At 41.9% G+C, this 19,790-nt stretch overlaps 1 protein-coding gene across 1 annotated transcript in view; it reads left to right on the top strand.

Moving 5' to 3' along the window:
* The window catches only part of MBD6 (methyl-CpG binding domain protein 6), a 32,741-nt gene that overhangs the window by 838 nt on the left and 12,113 nt on the right, over positions 1-19,790 (top strand). The window contains exons 2-8 of the mRNA XM_018569548.1: positions 305-441; positions 3,869-3,971; positions 6,860-7,028; positions 9,986-11,683; positions 11,808-12,508; positions 17,663-17,861; positions 18,971-19,149. Of these exons, the coding sequence (XP_018425050.1) occupies positions 329-441; positions 3,869-3,971; positions 6,860-7,028; positions 9,986-11,683; positions 11,808-12,508; positions 17,663-17,861; positions 18,971-19,149 (3,162 nt within the window). The 5' untranslated portion in view covers positions 305-328. The remainder of the gene's footprint in view (positions 1-304; positions 442-3,868; positions 3,972-6,859; positions 7,029-9,985; positions 11,684-11,807; positions 12,509-17,662; positions 17,862-18,970; positions 19,150-19,790) is intronic.

The raw sequence follows: 19,790 nt of genomic DNA, 5'->3' as shown, positions 1-19,790 counted from the left end.
CAATTGTTCTATTCTTCACAATATAAAATCCAACACCGGGAGGAGAAGTTTCTCATAATGGCTGCAACAAATGTGGGCATTTGGAATCTTGAGCACACGCATCGTGCGACAAGTGCCCCTGAGAGGTCTAAAAGACTCATTAGGTGGTTTAACTTCCTAGCAACTTTCAAAAACTGAAATACCGACCAACTGAAATGGAAGTTTTTTTTTTAAGCTGTTGTATAGATTACACTGGATAGGCTGGTATGGTACAGCTTACTATAAAACTTCCTAAAGTAATTTTGTGCCATCCGGTCCTTTCTAGGTACAAGAGAGAAGAGAGAACAAAATGAATGGTGGCAGTGAAAGTGGAGGAGGAGATAACTATGGAGGGGTCCCAATGGTCCAGGTGCCTATTGGCTGGGAGAGGAGGGTGGAGCCAGGCACTGTGCTATACATAAGGTAAGTCAAAAAATTTTTTTTGTTTTGGGTTGAAACAATATAATAAAGACAAGTAAATAATTTGATATAGTTTCATTATGTTTAGCAGTACTCTATAAACCTCGTTAGTGTTTGTCAATATATTCTGAAACATTCACTTAAAAAATGTTAAATATTGAATGCAAATTGACATTATTAGTATGGGTTGAAACTTTCAAAAGTGTTGTTGTTGTTGTGGTTGTTGTTGTTATTAGTATTAGTATTATTATGTAAATGCATATGGAAACAAGTATTACTTCTATAAATATAATTGGTTCTATATGTAATATTTAGGTAATGAAAATGAACAGTCCTAACTTGCCATACTGTGCCAATAAGGGCTCTGTCACATACATTAGGCACACGGATCTGTACATCCATGCTGGGGGACGTGTTTATGCATCTGGGGAGGACATCTGTTAAAATCAATGACAGTCTGCGACTGCACGGATTTTTGTGCACATCCCAGTATTTACATCCATACAGGGACGAATGCACAACTCCGAATGCACAGTTGCATACACCCATGTGAATGAGTCTTGAAGCCCTAAAATTTAGTTTTAAGTGAAAATTTTCCCTGTTACCTATAGAATGACAAAAAAAGGAGAGTACTCATTCCATGTGAAGGATCGTTTTAATAATTTGCTTTTAAAAAATGGTAATGTACTCACAAAAGAAAAGTGACACAAGCGTATTCAATGGTTCCCCTCACAGGAAGCTATCGCCCATCAGAAGCCACAGCGCAGCCAAATCTTCCAGCAGCGAATGGCAGGGTTGATGCGCTTCTGGTGCATGTTTACGCCACTTAGCTCCCAGGCAATTTGTTCCCCAAGCCCTGTGTAAGCACTTCCTCAGAACCCAGAGAGTTTCTGGTGCTCACCCCCTTCCTCAGAGGGTACTGATGAAGGGGGCGTGCCCCAGAAACGCATCAACCCTGCCACTCGCTGCTGGAAGATAACTTCGGTCGTGAACTGATTTGCTGTGCTGTGCCTTATGATGGGTGATAGCCTCCTGTGAGGGGAACCATTGAATACACTTGTGTCACTTTTCTCTTGTGAGTACATTACCATTTTTTAAAAGCAAATTATTAAACGATCCTTCACATGGAATGGGCGCTCTCCTTTTTTGTCATTCTATAGATGCTAAGGTTCCCTGCCTTGTGGAGCTGCCCCAGTGTGATCATGTGGCATCAATTAAGGAGGAAGGCTTGCTGTGATTCATTTGCGCCGGGTTTTCCCTATTACCATTTGATACTCTAGTATTTGCATCTTTAAAATGATTTAATGTGGTCTGTTAATATAGTAGAAATATGTCCTGGTTCTCAAAGTATTTACAGATATACAGGGTGTCCCAAAAGCTGGGATAAATAGGCATCAAAATATTAAAAATCATAATGTCCTTCACTATAAAGAGCAGCTGGTCAAGGAGCTGGATGGCCATGACAAAGCCAGGCATATGGAATATTGTGAGTAGTTCATACAGCAGCGGAAATTAATGGCGTTTCTTTACTCTTTGTAAGGGAACACAGAGTTTATTCTTAGACAGGAAGATTCTACTGCTGCCTACAGGAGATTGGGCACTTCCAACAAAGCTGTTCGACATTCATACTGTATATAACCTGTCACAAGATCCTGCATTTACTGCAGAGCCAGAGAGTCAATTTTTCCAGTTTGATGGATCGGCTCATCATTGTCATAGCCTTGAGGATGTACCTGAAACCTGCTGAGGATTCTGGGCTGGCCTGTAATGTGACACTAGGGCAATAGGCTCTGATGTGGGCGCTCTCCGTAACACCTGATGTACTGTGTGAGTGAGCCACCATGCGATTTACAGGTCCAGGGCTGTGGTACATGCGGTGGTGCATCCTTACCTCTTACTCCTTAGGGAATATTCCCACCAGTGGGGGCAAAGACTGTCTGGACAGAGCATGTTTCTCTGGAGGCTCTGACCATCTCTGTTGAGGACTTTCCTGTGTTTAAAGATCCTACGGATAAAAGACTGAGAGCCTTTTCTAATGCCTTTTTAAAAAAAAATAGCAGGCCCTACCCTGCAGCTGGTTATTGTCATTATGTCCATCTGCCAGACCTTAGGGGTATTGTCCAAAGATATGCCTGTGGATCCGAGATCCATCCTTGCAGATGCCTCTGTTCCACACCAATTAGAACTTTTGCCTGTAGCTACGCACTGCTGTGTTGATGTGCTTGCAGACATTGTTTAGTTGATAACTTGAAAGGATCTCCTATCCATACATATGTGGAGGACCCTTCAACTCAAATGCTGGTCTGGTGAGCATCGGTGCAAAAAATTAATTGCTTATACCTTTTGATGGTGAATGCCTTTTTGACAAACAACTTTATCATGGATGTTACGAGCTAATGAGATGTGTGTTATCTCAGTCAATAAACAGCATTGACTTTAATATCATGGAGTGCGAGTGATTTAAAAGCATGTCCTGATGCCTGGGTAAAGAACATCATGTCTAGGGGCTACAAGCTAGAATTTCCGGCTCTAACTGGACTTGATAAGAAGGGTTTCTACTGAAACCTTAAAAGGATGCCTACTTGTCCCAATCTTCCAGTGCATCAATACCTGTGTAGTGGGCACACAACACTACCAGCTCATTGCCCCTATCTAATGCCAGCTTCAGATGTAAGGTCCTTCAGGCAGCTCCAAGAGCTGCAAGCTACCCCAGTTATACATTGTTGTTTTAGAGGGATTGTTAGCATTTGTTGTGTTGCCCATCCATCAGCGAGACTGCTTTGGAATGTTCGTATTGTTTCAAAATTAACCCTGTGTGCCCTAATGAATGATAAAGAGAACAGGATTTTTGTACTTGCTGTAAAAATCCTTTTTTTGGAGTTTCATAATCCACTTTTACGACTGCTTTGCCACAAAACTACAGCTTGATGAGAGCAGGAGGGCTACACCTGACTAACAACTTTGTTGTTAGTTTAAAATCTCCTGTAGGCAGTAGTAGAAACCCTTTGTCTCAGAATAAACCCTGTGTTACCTATTGAACTCCAAGAAAATTATTTTAAGGTATAGGCATAAAAATGCTGATTTTAAAGTGATGAAGCCTCATTTCATCTCAATAATGATGTCAGCCAGCACAATGCACATTACTTGTCTGAAATCAACTAAACAACCATACATCTGTTCTGCTACAACATGTGCAATGTTCTTGCATTCAGCGTATACACAAGCGTTGTAAAGTCCAAGGCCCTCAATTTAAACATTTGCTGTAATACAGATTTTAAATACATTTTTGTCCATGGATACAGACTTTTGGGAAATCCTATATTGTAGTTTGGAAACTTTATAAGCATTTTTAAGTTTTTGGGTTGACCTATAGATGCAATATTACATTTGGCCTTTAATGTGTTGATTAAACAAATGATCTGTCCTTCAGTCCAAGTGGTACAGTTCTTACCTCTATGGATCAGTTGAAGACCTACCTGGTGATGGATGGAACTTGTAAGTGTGGCCTGGAGTGTCCCCTTAACATCTACAAGGTGAGTGTGACTTTGTGTTTGTGTAAAATTGTAATAAGAATCACAATGTTCTTTTTTTTTTTATCACATTACTTATGTCAAAGAAAAATATTTTTACAGTAACTTTTTAAAAAACACATTTCACAATCTAGGAATCATTCAGAAGAAATCACAGAAAAGTGTTGTTGCAGATACTAAACCATCCGATTTCATCTTCCAAACATTTAATTTAGGGGTCTCAAACCTCCTGCCCTCCAGCTGTGGTGGAACTACAAATCCCATGAGGCATTGCAAGATTCTCACCGCCACAGACATGACTCCCGAAGAGAGATGCATCATGGGATTTGTAGTTTCATTACAGCTGGGTGGGCAGAGGTTTGATTTTTTAATTCCAACACTGCATCTTAAAACCTGTTAGACAGGACTTTCGGAAGTTTACATTGGCTATCGGCAGTTACCAACAAGGGAAGAAGAACTTTGAATTCAGTGAAGCCATGCTTAAGTAACAAGTAAAACGAAATCCCAATCAAACGGGTTGGCTTCCTTGCTAGTAAAGGCATTTTTAAAATGTAGTTGGGGGAATATGTAAAAGGTTTAATGCCCATAGTCTGGGCACAGGTGCACTTTAAATGCATTACTGCCACAAAAATTATACTAGCTTAATTATGTCTACAGCAGGGAGAAATATGCACAGGGGCAGTTTTTTCTATATTATTTCCCCGTATAAGGCGACTTGGCGTATAAGACGACCCCCTACTTTTTCTGTTAAAACATAGGTTTTTGGCTATACTCGTCGTATAAAACGAGTATAGCCCAAAATAATGTTTAAATACACCCACTATCCTCCATGGCGGTATTCCCGAGTGTGGCTCAGGGATTAATTTTTTGCGAGCGTCCGCGTCGCAGGGGGCCGGAACCGGAGGCAATTTTAAAAGTTAAAAAAAATTACGAAAAAATAAAATCATCAGACCGCCAGAGAGGCTAATCTGTCAGCCTTCTGGATGTGCGGTAATACTGTATGTACGGTAGCTTCTGCTACATACAGTATACTGCGCTGAGCCAATAACGGCAGGCTTTGTATTCATTAATACAGGCTTTGTATTCATTAATACAAAGCCTGCCGTGATTGGCTCAGGGCGGTATACTGTATGTAGCCGTAGCTACCTTTTTATATACAGTATTACCGCACATCCATACCCGGCGTATAAGACTACCCCCGATTTTCGGGGGATGTTTTTAAGCCTAAAAACTCGTCTTATACGCCTGCAAATACGGGTACTTCCTCATGTTTTCTCTTTTAAGAACTCTGGAAATACAGAAAAATACCTGTTGATCTGCCAGAAAGCCTGTGAACTCTTAAAAGAGAACTATGGGGTAAGTGTTTTTCCCCATAGTTCTCTTAAGGCAGGGGTAGCCATACTTTGGCCCTCCAGCTGTGGTGAAACTACAAATCCCATGATGCATCTCTCTCCAGGAGTCATGTCTGTGGCTGTGAGAATCTTGCAATGCCTCATGGGATTTGTAGTTCCACCACAGCTGGAGGGCTGGAGTTTGGCCAACCCTGTTTTAAGGGTTACGGGAGGACACATACTAGCATCCTCCCCAAAGCTCGGTATATCGCGAGCTACAGCTCGCGGTATACTGAGACCGCGGCAGCAGGGACGAATCCCGACAATGCTGTTGAGATCCACCCAGCTGCGTGAGTGACAGCGGGCTCTGCCTATCTAGAGGCAGAGCCAGCTTTACCCGCCCCTCCCCATCCGTTACGCCAGTCAGCGTCGGAGGGGGAATCCATGCGGGGATCGGTGACTGATGACACCGCTCTCTGCAGAGAGATGCTCGAGAAGTGAGCGAGCGACGGTATGTGTTCGCCCACTTCCTGAGCTATTGAGCTCAAACTCAATATCGGCTCAAACTAACTCGCCTCGTAGTTCTCCTCTAAGTTCCATTTTGAGCCAACAACACAGTTCATCTGCTGAAGTGAAATCCCCTTTAAAGCAACAATGTCATCAAAATCAGTTTGTGAAATAAAGTGTTCGCTGCTAAGAAGACATTTAATACTCTCCTCTCCTTTCCCAGTGCCTGCTCCTCTGATCTCCAGTGTAGCGTCAGAGAAAGCGCCCGCGGTAGAATCTGCGAATTCCAGCTCTTTCAGGAGTGTTGGATTGCTGTTCCTCCACTGCATGTTGTGGTGACTCCCACCAGCCCAAACTAAAGGACACATTAATAATATAGGGGCTGGCAGATCAAACCTCAACATGCAGCAGGGGACCAGCAATTCTGCTAGAAGTATGGCACGGATTCTTCAGCTGTTGCTTTCACTTTTTTTGCAGCTGAGATGGACAGTGTGGGCACTGGGAAAGGTGAGTAAAAAAAGTTGTCTTGTTTGCAGGGAACACTATATTTCACACATTCATTTTAGCAACAATTGCTTTAGGAAACATGCTGCAAAATTTCCTGGTTATAGGCGATCGGGACAAATATTAAACAGTGCTCTTATTGCTTAGAAAGCCTTTTACATATTTCAAAATGTTTGTATGAAATAGCATAGATGGCAGTGGTGTAGATGAGTGTTCTACATGTTTTTTTGTTCCACACACACCACCTACTATTCCAATGTACTTAATTGAAAGCAACCTGTGGTAAAAGAAATGTGGAGGTTACCATTACTGACCCTTTTAAAAATGCTTGTTGGTTGGCTGTCTCTCATTTCAATACTTTAAGTCACTGAACTAAGACAAGCAAGTACATTTAGAGAGCAGTTAGAATTCTTTACCTACCCGTATGTTGTGTGTGTGTGTGTGCTACTCCAAAAGTAAAGGGACTGTGGCTATGCATGATAGCCACAACTATTAATTGCTATAGTAGGGTTGAAGAAAGTCCTAAGTATTTTTTTTTATTGCCTGCAGGTTTTTAACTTTGATCCTAGAGCTGTGGTGAAGAGGCGCAGCGCAGAAGACGTGAAGGCTGAGGAGGATATGACCAAACTCTGCAACCATCGTAGGAAAATTGTGGCCCTTGCTACCTTGTACAAGAGCATTGAAAGTACTCCCCTTGCACTACAAAATCAAGCTGCTGGTGTGTATTTCTTTTGTTTCCATCTACTTGTTCTCCTGCTGATAAGGAAAACATGAGATGATGCGTGACCCGTTCACACATTCAGATTTGTTCAAGCCATCATCTGCATAATAGAAAAGCACTTTTCTGCTGTAGCCCGGTGACTACAGCTACTAATAATAGAAACTGACTCCAGCCAGCAGGAACAGAGTCAATCACAGCGGCTGTTAATCAGCTACCAGCAAAACATTAATATACCGTATATACTCGAGTATAAGCCGTCCCGAATATAAGCCGAGGTACCTAATTTTAGCAAAAAAAACTGGGAAAAAGTATTGAGAAAATCGCTGGCGCTGACTCGAGTATAAGCCGAGGGGGCACTTTTCACCCAAAAAAATGGGCTGAAAATCTCGGCTTATACTCGAGTATATACGGTAAATGATGCATTGTTGGAGAGATTTATGGGAGGCTGGATGAAGTCACATCTGAGCATAAATAAATTACAGTTTAAAAAAAAAATAGCTTTGAGCAGAAATAAATTGCAGTTTAAAATAAAAAGGAAATCTGTGAAAGGAAATAGATAAAGCTTCCCCCTTTTCAGAACTCCTCCAAATATTATTGGCCATTCAAAATGAAACTGAGGCCTATTGTCTGCAGGTCTAAACCGTTTTGCTGCCACAGATGTGGGTACTACTACTAATATTGCAGCTAGGAATTCACCCTTTGTTAGCCAACCGTCAGCTTTCTGATGGACTGTCTGCTCCAGTTTTGAATTCCCCCCTAACTCTCATCTCAGATAGGGGTCTGGCATAGATTTTAAGGGGGACCCTATGCAAAAATACATTAAATGGGGTTTCCACTTCACAAAGGGTCCTCTTTTCAAAACAGGAGCAGCCCCTTTCACATCAGGAGCCTGCTTAACATCGAGAGCCACCTTTTATCATGCCAAAGTCCCACCTCTCACACTAGGAGTTCCTTTCACATCAGAACTTCCTGGTTTAACATCACAGTCCCCCCCCTTTTTACATGAGAGCCCCACTACACAGGATCTTACTGGCAGAGGCTGGCAGAAAGATCCTGTGCAAAAAAAACAAAAAAACATAAGCTTAAAAGTACATATTCGCCAAATTCTTCTTCCAGTCCTGTAGCTTATGTTTACACATGCAGATGTGCACACACATAAATTACTGACCACAGATGCAGATTTTTTTTTTTTTGTATGGATCTTTACATGACACAAGGTTACTGATCTTTACACAGCAGGTTGTATGGACCCATAAAATACTATACAGTTGCGTTGAAAAACACTGAACAAAAAAACTTCCCCCGCTCCCTGTGCATGAGCCCTTACATTGGTGAAAATAACCCCTAAAATCATAACTTTTAACCCAATGTTTCACCTAATCATTCAAAATACTGCACTAGCCAAAGGCTACCAGTCATATGCACACACTACCTGTACTGAGAATCGGGCACCAAAACTGTTCAGTAAAATTGATGTCACCACATTGACTTTGTTGTGCATAAACCTGACTCTATTTTGACATGTTTGGTATCCAGACTTTGTGTTCATAAATGTTTTGTATCCATGTACAGTTGTCAAATATTTTTATTTTCTGAGATGGAGACATAAGTATCTGTCATTTCTATAAATGCTCATGAAAACTAACTGGTTACATTTTGGAGTAAACTTCCCAGATTTTTATTTTTGGTCAAAATGACACATCTTTGAATAATATAATGAGCCTATTACTAAAAAAAAAAAAAAAGTACTAAGAGTACATCACCAGATCACTTTACTAATTTGATTGAAAAAAATATTTCCTGATGAGGGCTTGTGTTGATAGGCTTTTGTTTGCCTCAGACGGGGTTTGTGTTCCCATACGTTCCTGCTTTGAAGAAGGTCAACTGCATATCAAATGCAATTGTCAGTTTATTCCGAATCATCTCAAAAGTGTCTCAATCTGTTGTCACACTGATTAACACAGGCCCTAAAACACCATAGCAGATGGCCCAAGTGTCTATTGTTTTAATTATACCCTACCTGGTAGACTTGCATTGAGATTAGAGGATCAGCAAAGCACAACCAGGAAGCTCAGCCTGTGTATGTATTCTCATACCAATCACTATCTCAAGGAGTTCGTATGTTCTCCCCATGTTTATGTGAGCTTTCTTCATTCTGAAAAGATACTGATTGTTAACGGGCATCCTCCCAAACTGGTGTGTGTGTGTGTACATTTGATTGTGAGCATTTTTGGGGAGCAGGCAATTATGTAAATGGGTCTATGTACTCTGCGAAGCGCTGTGTAATATCAACCATATAAATGCACAAAGTTACGCTTTATAAATACTTGCCTGTCCTTTGTACATATATAATTACAGACTACACATAGAAAAAATGTTATTGAAACATGAACAGACATTGGTTAGGTTATATATATGAAATTGATCTGTTTCACATGTACATCTGAAAACATTAGAGGATATACACTCATTCTGGTTATTAAAAGGACTAGACCTCTCTGCCTTTCCCTTGCAGTCATAGAGACCAATCTAGTATCATTTTCAAAGCTCATCCTGTGAGACTCTTGAAGCACGAGGCAGATTATTCTTAAAGAGATTTATGGCTGCAACCTTCAGGTCGTAGAGCTGATTCACTCCCAAATCCTTACCTGGCTTAGTGTTATACCAAGCAGCAAATGCTTTGCCAAGTGACTATATTGTTCCCCAAAATGGACATTACCATTACAGTATCTGTAATATTGCATGCAACAAGTTAAAAATGTACTTTGCACACAGTTTGGAACTAATAACCACATTTTCTTTCAGTTTTATTTAATTTTTTTTTTAATTGATTTAATTTGTTGACTGGAGCACATTCTCCTCAATATACATTGTATTGTCTACCTAACATATTTTATATTCTCAGTCCTCACTTTGTGTCAGTGAGCCTATCTGTTTATGTTTATCTTCAACAGGATGTGGCTCAAGTCAAAATTTTCATGCACCATCCACCAGCCCAAAGATGGGACAACACCCTTGTTCACTCGATCCTGACATCTTCACGAAACTAATGATGGAGAAGGCCCATAGCATGCCTGCTCACCATTCTGAGAATCCCCTGGATCACAAATCGGATACTTTCACTCCTAACCCTGGAGAAAGGTACTCTGGCTTACGATCCAGTCAGCGGCCTGTTGTGCCCAGGCATCATGGGGCACCTCTTGGTGAGTCCTATGCCTTAAGAAACTGTCCAACGGTGCCATCAAATGGTAACTATGAGTTGTTTTCAAGGACTTCGCAAGCCATATCTAATGAACTGTGTTCCAGTTCTTTCTCACAAGTAAAGTCTTCCCAACACCGGCCTTCCTATCCCTCATGTAGTCAAGAACTTGCAGGCCTCTCCCCCAAACCGATAGCTCTTAATGCTTGTAGCTTTGTGCCAGGTGGCGCATTCTCCAGGACGCTGGATGAGTCTCCTCAGGTGTCTCGACGGCCTTTTGCCTTTCCTGAGAAAGATCCGCTAGGCATCTTGGATTCCAACAGCTGTAGACCACCTACTCCAAAGCACCATGTATTAAACTCTCCTCCCTTAATTCAGTCTCAGGTTCCCTTATTGAACCATCACCCTACTCCTGAGCACAACCCAAGCAACATGAACTCCCTTGCACTGCCTCCTCCTCCATTTTCACCTTTCACCCGTAGTGGAGTACTGACTTCTCCTTCTACAACTAGGTCTTCAATATCCTCCATCTCTTCCCCAGCTGGCAGTGTGGAGCCATCCCCTCAGCGGTCCCGCCACTCATCTGCCTCCTCTGAGCACTTTCCTGCCCCCACAAGGTCAAGTTCTAGATCTCCCAGGCCCATCAGCCCTCCCAAGCGCTCTGTGCCCCACAGTCCAAAAGCAATACTTGAAGGCCTCTCTCCTTTTGGGCAGGCCCAACTGGGATCTTCTTCAAATGCCAGCCATGCCTTAACCCACCAAAGCAATAAATCAGCACCACCGGTGTCTTTGGGAGCAGCGCAAGGCTTACTGGGCTTTCCTCTCGGGTGCATATTGGGTCAGCAAAGCAATGCTTCCTTCCCAGCCAGCAGCCTCCTTACTGCTGCTGCTAAGGCCCAAATGGCAAATCAAACCAAACCTGAAACCACAGCCCCAAGCACTTTACCCAGCCGATTGCTGAATCCCAATACGTTGCTTTCTACATCTGTCACACAGGAAGGTCGGTCCCTTCCCAGCAGGACTCATTCCCAGAGAAGGGATGTAATGGTGAAGAGAAAAAGACGAAAGAATTCTCCAGGCCTTGATACCAGTCCACAGGATACTAGTAAGGTTCTCCAAACTCCCAGTAGTCCTAGTGGGCACTCCCGATTAAATTCTTGTGTATCAAAGTTTGCTGGATTTGGGGGACAGCTTGATGAAGACATGGGAAAATCCAAAGTTCTTAATACACAGTCAGTGTCTGGTCAGACTCCCTCTTCCCTTCAAATGCCTCGTACATCTGTGGAGGAGCCCCCAAGCCAAAGCAAAAATCTAAGCATGTCTCCAGCTTCTCAAGATATCAGCAACCATCTTCTTGGCCTTGTAGGGCAAATAGTCCAGACTGCTACAGAACAGAACTCAGGGACTCCTTTACCACTGAAGTTACCTTCAACACCCACTGGGGCAAATCCATGTAAGTATTTTACATTTTATTTTGCATTAAATAGAGACATGCATAGATGGTTTTAAACATTTAAAATATGTTTTGCTTATTATTTACACATGCATATTCTTTCTAATATCACCTTTCATTGTAGCTTCATCCTCTGGCCGACCCAACCAGTCTCCAGTACCAAAATCTTCTCCAGCCCCCAGCCTGTCACAAAGTGGTATCACAGAAGGCAACAGTGATCTGCCATGTTCTCTGCCGTCTGCTGGGGACAGTTTCTCCTTCTTGAGCCAGGATCAAGTCTTGCCATTTTCTGCCACACCTGCGCTTTTAAACCTAGCCATGCTAGGTTCATTGCCACTCTCCTTCAGCTTGAACCAGCAACAACAGCTGCTTAACCAAGGCTTAGTCAATTTACTGTCCTCATCTATATTGGGAAGTGCAGATCTTGGCCTCTTGGGACTCCAGAATCCTCCTTTGACGTTGTCCTCTTTGGGTGATCCAGAAACTAGTGCTCTGCAAGCTCTACTTATGGCATCTCTTCTACATAATCCTCTTTTACCACTGGGAGGACTTGGACTACCACAGCTTGATATTCCACCTCAGAATCAACAACAAAACAGCCTTCTGTCATCTCTCGCACCTTTGCTGGATGCTCTGCCCTCTTCACATACTGACACAACTGAGAAACCTGAGACACACCTGACCTTGTCTGAGACTTTCCCCGAAAACTCACTCCAACCACTGCTCTTCCCTCCTGTCTCTGCCTCTCCAGCCCTCATGGCCCTGAATTCCGCACTACTGGCTGCCAGTTTAGGGGCTGTTGACTCCTCTGCCTGCCCTGGACAGGTAACAGTGATTTATCTTTCTGTTAATGAAATTGCTACATTAAATGATTGTGAATATTCAAAAATGTCAAATTTTATTAGCATGAAATGGGAACTCATTACCTGTAAAGTGAACAATTTATTTTAAGTATACATAAAGCTAACATTTTAGAACCCCGGTCAGGTTTTTATTGCGGTCTGTGTCCCTGCTAGGTAGATTCTCCCTCTCTATATTTGATTTGGTGAATATTGTCACCGGGATAGAAAGTGATGGTAAATGCAACATTGCCATTGAGACAGGAAAAGAGGGTAAATGGTCAGATGGAGACACGTGTTCTGGTGACACATGAAGAGATTTTCTCTAGCTTCCTGTCTCTCCAGGACAAGAATTGAAGAGAAATATCCCCAGTGGGACACAGAGCACCTCTGTCAGCACCTGGCAGGGGTTCCCTACATATTTCAAAACTAAAGAGAGGTTTTGGCTTTAACCCCTTCATGACTAAGCTTTTTTTTCCGTTTCTGTTTGTTAATGACTGAAGCACTTTTTACATTTTTGCTGTGTGATTCTTCCACGGAAGTAATATACTTTCTAAGTGCACCCACACACGTTATATATTGTTTTTTTAGAGGACAGATAGGGCTATATATTTATATCACATATGTGAGCCTAAAGCCTCACTTAGGATGAATAAATTATAGATAAAATGAGGAAAAAACTTAAAGGAGAACTATGGGGTTAAGGCTTTTCCCCATAGTTCTCCTTCGGGTAACGGGAGGACACAAACTAGCATCCTCCCGTCACACTAGGCTCAGTATACCGCGCGCTGTAGCTCTCGGTATACCGAGACGCCGCAGCTGAAGCGGATCCCGACAATTGTGCCGGGATCCGCCCAGCTGCGTGACTGACAGCTGGCTCTGCCTATCTAGAGGCAGAGCCAGCTGTACCCTCCCCCGTCCATTCTGCCAGTCAGTGCTGGTGGAGCGGGGAATCCAGCCCCTCCCGTCAAGGCAGAGAGCCGTGACAGGAACGAGAGGTGAGCGAACGCCGCTATGTGTTCGCTCACCTCCCGATCTACTGAGGGGACCTGTGACAGTCTCATTGTCACAGGTCGGCTAGAACTATGAGGTGAGTGAAAAGCACTCGCCTCATAGTTCTCCTTTTAAATAAATCACTTTTTCCCCAGTTTTGATTATTATAATTTTTTAAAAAAAATAGCAAAGCTAAAAAATGCATTAAAATAAATTCATTTATTTGTCCTTTATTTCGAAAAACCTCACATCCCTAGGATCTCAGAAATGTTTCTGTTCTTCTCAGCCTCAAACTAAAAGCTAACATTTTTTTTTTTTTTTTCTCTAAAAGTTAATAGTGGTTAGGTGGCCTACAATGTCACTGTCATTAAGTCTCACTGTCATCGCTATCATGAGGGGGTTAAATAAAATGTAACCCTTTAGGGTGAAAAACAAATCTGCAGCTCAGCTACAGATTTGCATTGTAAGAGGTTAATTTTTAATTATATCAAGCAGTCACTATGACTGCTTGATAATTAAATAATTTTTTTGGTTATTATTAGGCTGCTCCAAACTTGACAACAGCCAATAATAACCTCAGCATGTCAGGATCAGATCTCACTAAAGGTGCCTATACACCTGCCGATTTATAGTACGATAATCGCGGGAAATCCCGCGATCGTACATAATCGGCAGGTGTATGGAAGGCGTGCAACCGTTTCTACTGTACGGTCGCACGTCTTTTTTGTCTTACGAGCAGACTCGAAAACCTGCCGAGAATCGTACGATTGTCGGTGGGTTTGTGGCCTGCTCGTAAGACAAATGCCGCAAGCGCACACTGCCCGTTCAGCATTGCAGTCATCAGAAGCCCGTCCCTCAGAGGGGCGGGCTTTGTGATGATTGCAAGTACGATCTGCCTGTCCAAGATGTGCAGATCGTACTTTTTTTTTTTTATCACCTTACAACCAACGGAAGACAAAAGTCTTCTGATTGTAAGGTGTATGGCCAGCTTTAGACTCCATTCACACATGAGCAGTTTTCCTGCTAACCTCCTACCTGCTTGTTGGACAGAGGTAATCATCCTGATTTGATTTTCTAATAAGCATACTATACGCAGGGGAATAACACTTGCAAAGTACTATTTTCAGTAGGTATATCTGTAAGCACATGGGGAGCACCTGCGGGGACAATACTTTATCATTATCCTTTAACATTAATCCATAGACGAGCCACTTGTCAATTCCAGACTAATTTGAGAAATCTGCACCCCGTTAAATTGTATGTCAAGCCAAAAACCTTTTTCATAATTGTAGATTACAGGATACAGGTTACCTTAAGTCTTAGACCATAGGCATATTTGCAGCTTCCTTCAGGTGATTGGACACTGGCAGAAAAATCTGTAAGGACAGCCCTATGTAACCACTCCTACCGTGATGAGTTAGCCGCTGGGTGCTATACAGGTTCAGCACCATGGCACTTCCTGTCTGGCGTGACCCTGTCCCTCTGGGGGTATGCCTATTGGGGGGGTGGGGGGGATAGCTGGATGAGGCTTAGCTTCCCTTGAAAACTCTTCATGCTCAGCCACAAGAAACCATTGGTTGGTAAGTGAGGACTGTGCCCTACTGGACACTACAGTGCATGATGCTCTAGTTCCTAAGGGATTAACAAGAGGGGCTCAAGCTGTGACACATTGAGTGGCAGAAGTTTGGCTATGGTGTTTATTTTTTTAGTTGGTGCCATTTTTCCTCACCTGCAGGATCCGCCTAGGGAGCACCACTGCACCTGCTTGCCCTTCTCTTTAGGCGCTGTACTGTGCATGTGTGTGCCATTTTTCTGCTATCCAGCTCTCTCTCTTCTCTGCATTCTTCCAGCTGCAGCTAATACAACAGCACATCGATCTTTGGACACACCTGGATGTTCCTCAGCCTACATTGACTGGTCTGAGATGGCTTAAAAGTGATATTAAAGTCAAAAAGGTTTTAGGCTATTTCAAATGCTAATAAAAAATAACTTGCAATGGATGCTGCTCCTTGATGTTTAAAAGTTTGTTTCCTACAGAATCAGCTGGTCCCCTGAGCACTAGACCTGATATCCTGTTTTAGAGAGACTCCGTTCTCAAGCAGAGTGCTATGTAGTCACACTTGTGTGTGCTAGTAAGCTGTGTGTGTCTACACAGACACAGCATATCAAGCTACTGCCTCCCCCCCCCCTTCCTTCCTTCTCCAAGCTAGTAGATGAACAGTTCCTGGAGTCTGCACTGTCCTTTGTGATCTTGTATTGGAGAGCAAAAAAAAACCAACTAAATATAAGTATAGCATATATAAATGCTACACAAGCCATTTTGATGCAGCAGTACCGTCCGTCCGTTTTTTTACTACGGGCGGACGGCAAGAGGTTAATGTTATTAAAAATTTACATTTCCATTTAAAACTGCAGCCACTGTAGTTTTATACAATGTATTTAAAAAAATGCAATATAGTGAACTGGAGGCGTTCTGTACACAGTCGATGTACAGAACACCCCAGATATGTCATTTCCTGCTTCTGTGATTGACTGACTGTGGTTTTGGCAGATATATTCATTAAGATACAAGTAAAATTATAGGCATCCCTTGCAATAGGAATTTCATTTTTGGTGACAATGGGGAAATATTCCCTCGGGGTTAGTTATTTTTAAAGGGATTCAGACACTGCAACTTCCCTCAATAGAAAATAGAAAGTCCACCAGCTGATTATAATGAACGTAGACACTCCCATTCAGGAATCAGTTTGGACAGGACATGGTGTAACAAACAGAAACAGGTAGAAATCTGCAACACGGTTCGCAATGTACATTGATCACTCTTTCCAATGTATATTGATCCCTCAGAGGGGATTGATTTTTTTTTTTTTAGTCAACAAAAGTGGAGTTTGCATTCTTTAACTGACACTTTTGCTTGGCCTGTTTAAAGGATGTTGAAAAACAACAGACTTACACCAGGTGAAAATAAAGGGAAGAAATAAAGCTATTGCAACCACCACATCTAAGAATTGATATGACATAAAACTGAATGACATCAAATATTTGCTTTTGGGTTTATCCCCACAGAGCCCTGGTGAGACACCACAGGCCTGAGTGGGGCCTCATGTTTAGGTTTCGCCTAAGGCCTCGCAAACTCTAGAGCCGCCTCTGGTTTAGATACACATCAAAAATTGCCTTGGTCCGCAAAGACCTTGCTGGTTCACTCGCTCCTACAGCCTTTGTCGTGGGGTTACTGTCCTCTCCTGAAGAAGATATTCAACCCCCGTGCTCTACAATACTTCATGATTGTGGACATCTGTTTACTATCTCCTGGATTTATGAATGAGCAGGAAGCCTCTACTGACTGCTGGGGGTGCAAAAAAAAAAAGTGTCCTCAATCTCTCTCATTTCCCTTTTGAAATAATAATAAACAATTGGGTAAAGTAAAATAAAAAAACTAAGTAAAAAATAATTTCAGAAATATTTTAAAAATAAATAGTTATTAAAAAACCCACAAAAAAGTTGAGATAAAAGTCAAGTTTCCATCTGAAAAATTCTGGTGCAGGAGGTGCGTTGCAGTGTCATTCATTTTATTGGCAGCCCAAATGCACCTTCCACCCGCAGTGTGATCGCCGCACCAAAAAGTGCAGTACCGCAATGCCGTGCATTCCAGTGCGGTGCAATTGCAAAAAATTGCATGCAGTTTTAATCTGAAGTAAACTTTGTAACACTCCATTTGTGTATTTTTATTTTAAATTAAGAATGGCATTTATTTGATTTTTTCCCCGATTAATTGATTAATCAAAAAAATTATCAGCCAACTAACCGATTATGAAAATATTTTTAAGGCAAACATTTTTAAATCAACAGTGCAAGTAACTGCATTGATCTCTGGCATGAGACCTTCCATCTGGACCATCAACAGTTATTGAATCTACCAGCACTATTCCAGAAACAAGATGCAGTGCAAGTGCAAGGGCTTGTTTTCTTTTTGTAAGTGGCACTAGTGCTGATGGTGGTAGCTGTGCAAAACTTTGTCTTTAGAAGAATGATTGTAATTTCAAACAAGATAAAATTGAACTGCTTGGAATACCTGGTTGGCGATTTTTACTGAGATAGCATTAAATAGATTATGTTCTAGTAACTTTTATTTATGTTCTTGTTACAGAGCTGCATCAATACCTCCTGCTCCGGGTCTGCCTCTATTACTACAACCACTAATTCACCTGCCTTATCAGAGGGGAAGATCCCTCCGTCAGAGCCACACAGCCCCTTCCAGCTCCAACCATCACAAGCGACGTTGTCTGGAAGGCTAAACACACTAATGCCCCCTCTGCTCAACCCTCTGCTCACTGCTGGTTTGTTGGGTAAGCCTACTTGATGACCATATGCCCAGAAGGAGCAGTTATCTGCTTCATGTTTTATGTTGTTCATAGGGTTGGTTTATTTAATCTTTCTGTACAATAATTATTGCAGTTCTACTAAGCTCCAATTGTTGTTACCTGCTTCCTAGAACTACAATGTTTATATAATGTGCTGTCCGCCACTATAAAAAAAGACTTCATAAGAGAACAGTTGTGCAGCTTCCACCTTCATTTCTTCTCAGTCTCGTCTATTACTCTTGTTTTTATCGTTTGTTCTCTAATTCAAATCATTCCAGTGTCACAATTCCTACTTATCGTAACCTAATAATACTACAATAGGGTTGTTTCTACTCCCCCTCTAGCATTTTTCAATTACATAAATTAAACAATCAAGCAGGTGAGCAGAAACCCCCTTGTATTTGTCATATTAGTTGTGTAGTGCTGGTAATAGCAGCATAGAGCCAACCACTGCTGTCTCAGGGAACCCATTAGGTGGTTTCAATCTCCATCATCTGTTAAAATCTGAATTGGGTCCTGTGTTAGCTGCACTTCATTGCTCTGGGACTGGCTTCTAATAGTGACAACAGTTTACCATGTCTAAGCACTGTGTGTCAGTACAGGAGCACATGACAAATGTTCCTGGTGTTCTTTTAATGAAAGCTGCATAGTCGCAAAGACTGAAAAAGCTCATTTAAAATTAAGGTTTATAAGAGATTTTTTTTATTCGGTTTAGATCTACATAATAAAAATTGCAGAGACATGGTGCCCAATGAAGCAAATTCATAATGGCTAGAACAGGAAAATACACAATGCAAGTTATTTTTATGCTTGCCCTAAGGGCTAAGCAACATGGGCAGTTTTGATCTTGTACTACTGAGTGATTTATCCATAGCATATTGAAATCAATTGTGCAGAAAAGTGTAGTAACCACTCGGGTCTTTATTCACTGTTGATTTTGGTGATCTCTTTGGTGGTAAATGTGCACATCGTATGCAGCGATTACAGCCACATCCATTAATGTTTGTGTACTAATATGCTTGAACTTTGTGCATAACTGGACCTGCATGTATATATCATTGAATAATAATGACCTACTGCTGTACCTTTTACAGGTGATCTGGCAGCGCTGAACTCAAATCCTGGTGCCCAGTTGGGAAGCCTTCACTCTTTTCTAGGAGCTCAGGCCCTGCTACACAACCAGCAGGCATTTTTACCATCTCTTCCAGGAGCCCTGGGAATGCACTTCTTCCAGGGACAGTCACTTTTACAAGGACAGCGGAGCAATGCTCAGGTGATTTCCTCCCCCCAGCCTTCCTTTTTGTCTTGTTCTAGAAACCAGTGATTGATTGACTTCACTGGCATTTGCAAAAACTAAGGGTAATAGGAGGAATTTTACAAACACCTATAATGAAACTTTGGAAAATGGCTTTAAACAAGCTGCTAGCAGGCTTCAGTAAGTTTCAGCACTAGGTGAGGCTTTTTGAAAGCCTGCTGGCACCTTATTTAGAGTGGCAGTCAGCACTCCCCAAAAGATATGTGTTCATTCTCAAACTGGAACTGGGAAGACCTTTTAAAGAATAGGCCTTTGAAAGGTTTACCAATATTGCTTAAAGCTTGCTCATAGCTTTGTATAAACATTCTGCACACATGGCTATTATACAAGCTGAAGGCCATATGAGCAAGGCCTAAATGATCTTTAACCCTTTCCCTGCCAAGCCCTCCAGAAAGCTTTTAAGTTCAGCTGGCCACACCATTTTTGCAATTTTTCACTTTTTTTTTTTTATTTCCAACTGCTGCTTTTAGCGTTTGTAAAAGACTACCCAAACCATATATTTTCTGAAAGCACAGGCCCGGTAAATAAAAAGATGGTGCTACTAAATTTGTAGTTGTTTACAAACATTGGAGTAATCAGCTGATCACTCTAAATATACA

The sequence above is a fragment of the Nanorana parkeri genome, unplaced genomic scaffold (genome assembly GCF_000935625.1).
Source record: "Nanorana parkeri isolate BGI_ZX_2015 unplaced genomic scaffold, ASM93562v1 scaffold35, whole genome shotgun sequence".
In the NCBI taxonomy this organism is placed as follows: Eukaryota; Metazoa; Chordata; class Amphibia; order Anura; family Dicroglossidae; genus Nanorana; species Nanorana parkeri.
The sequence above is the reverse complement of the archived record's forward strand: the minus strand, read 5'-3'. Positions and strand labels throughout refer to the sequence as shown.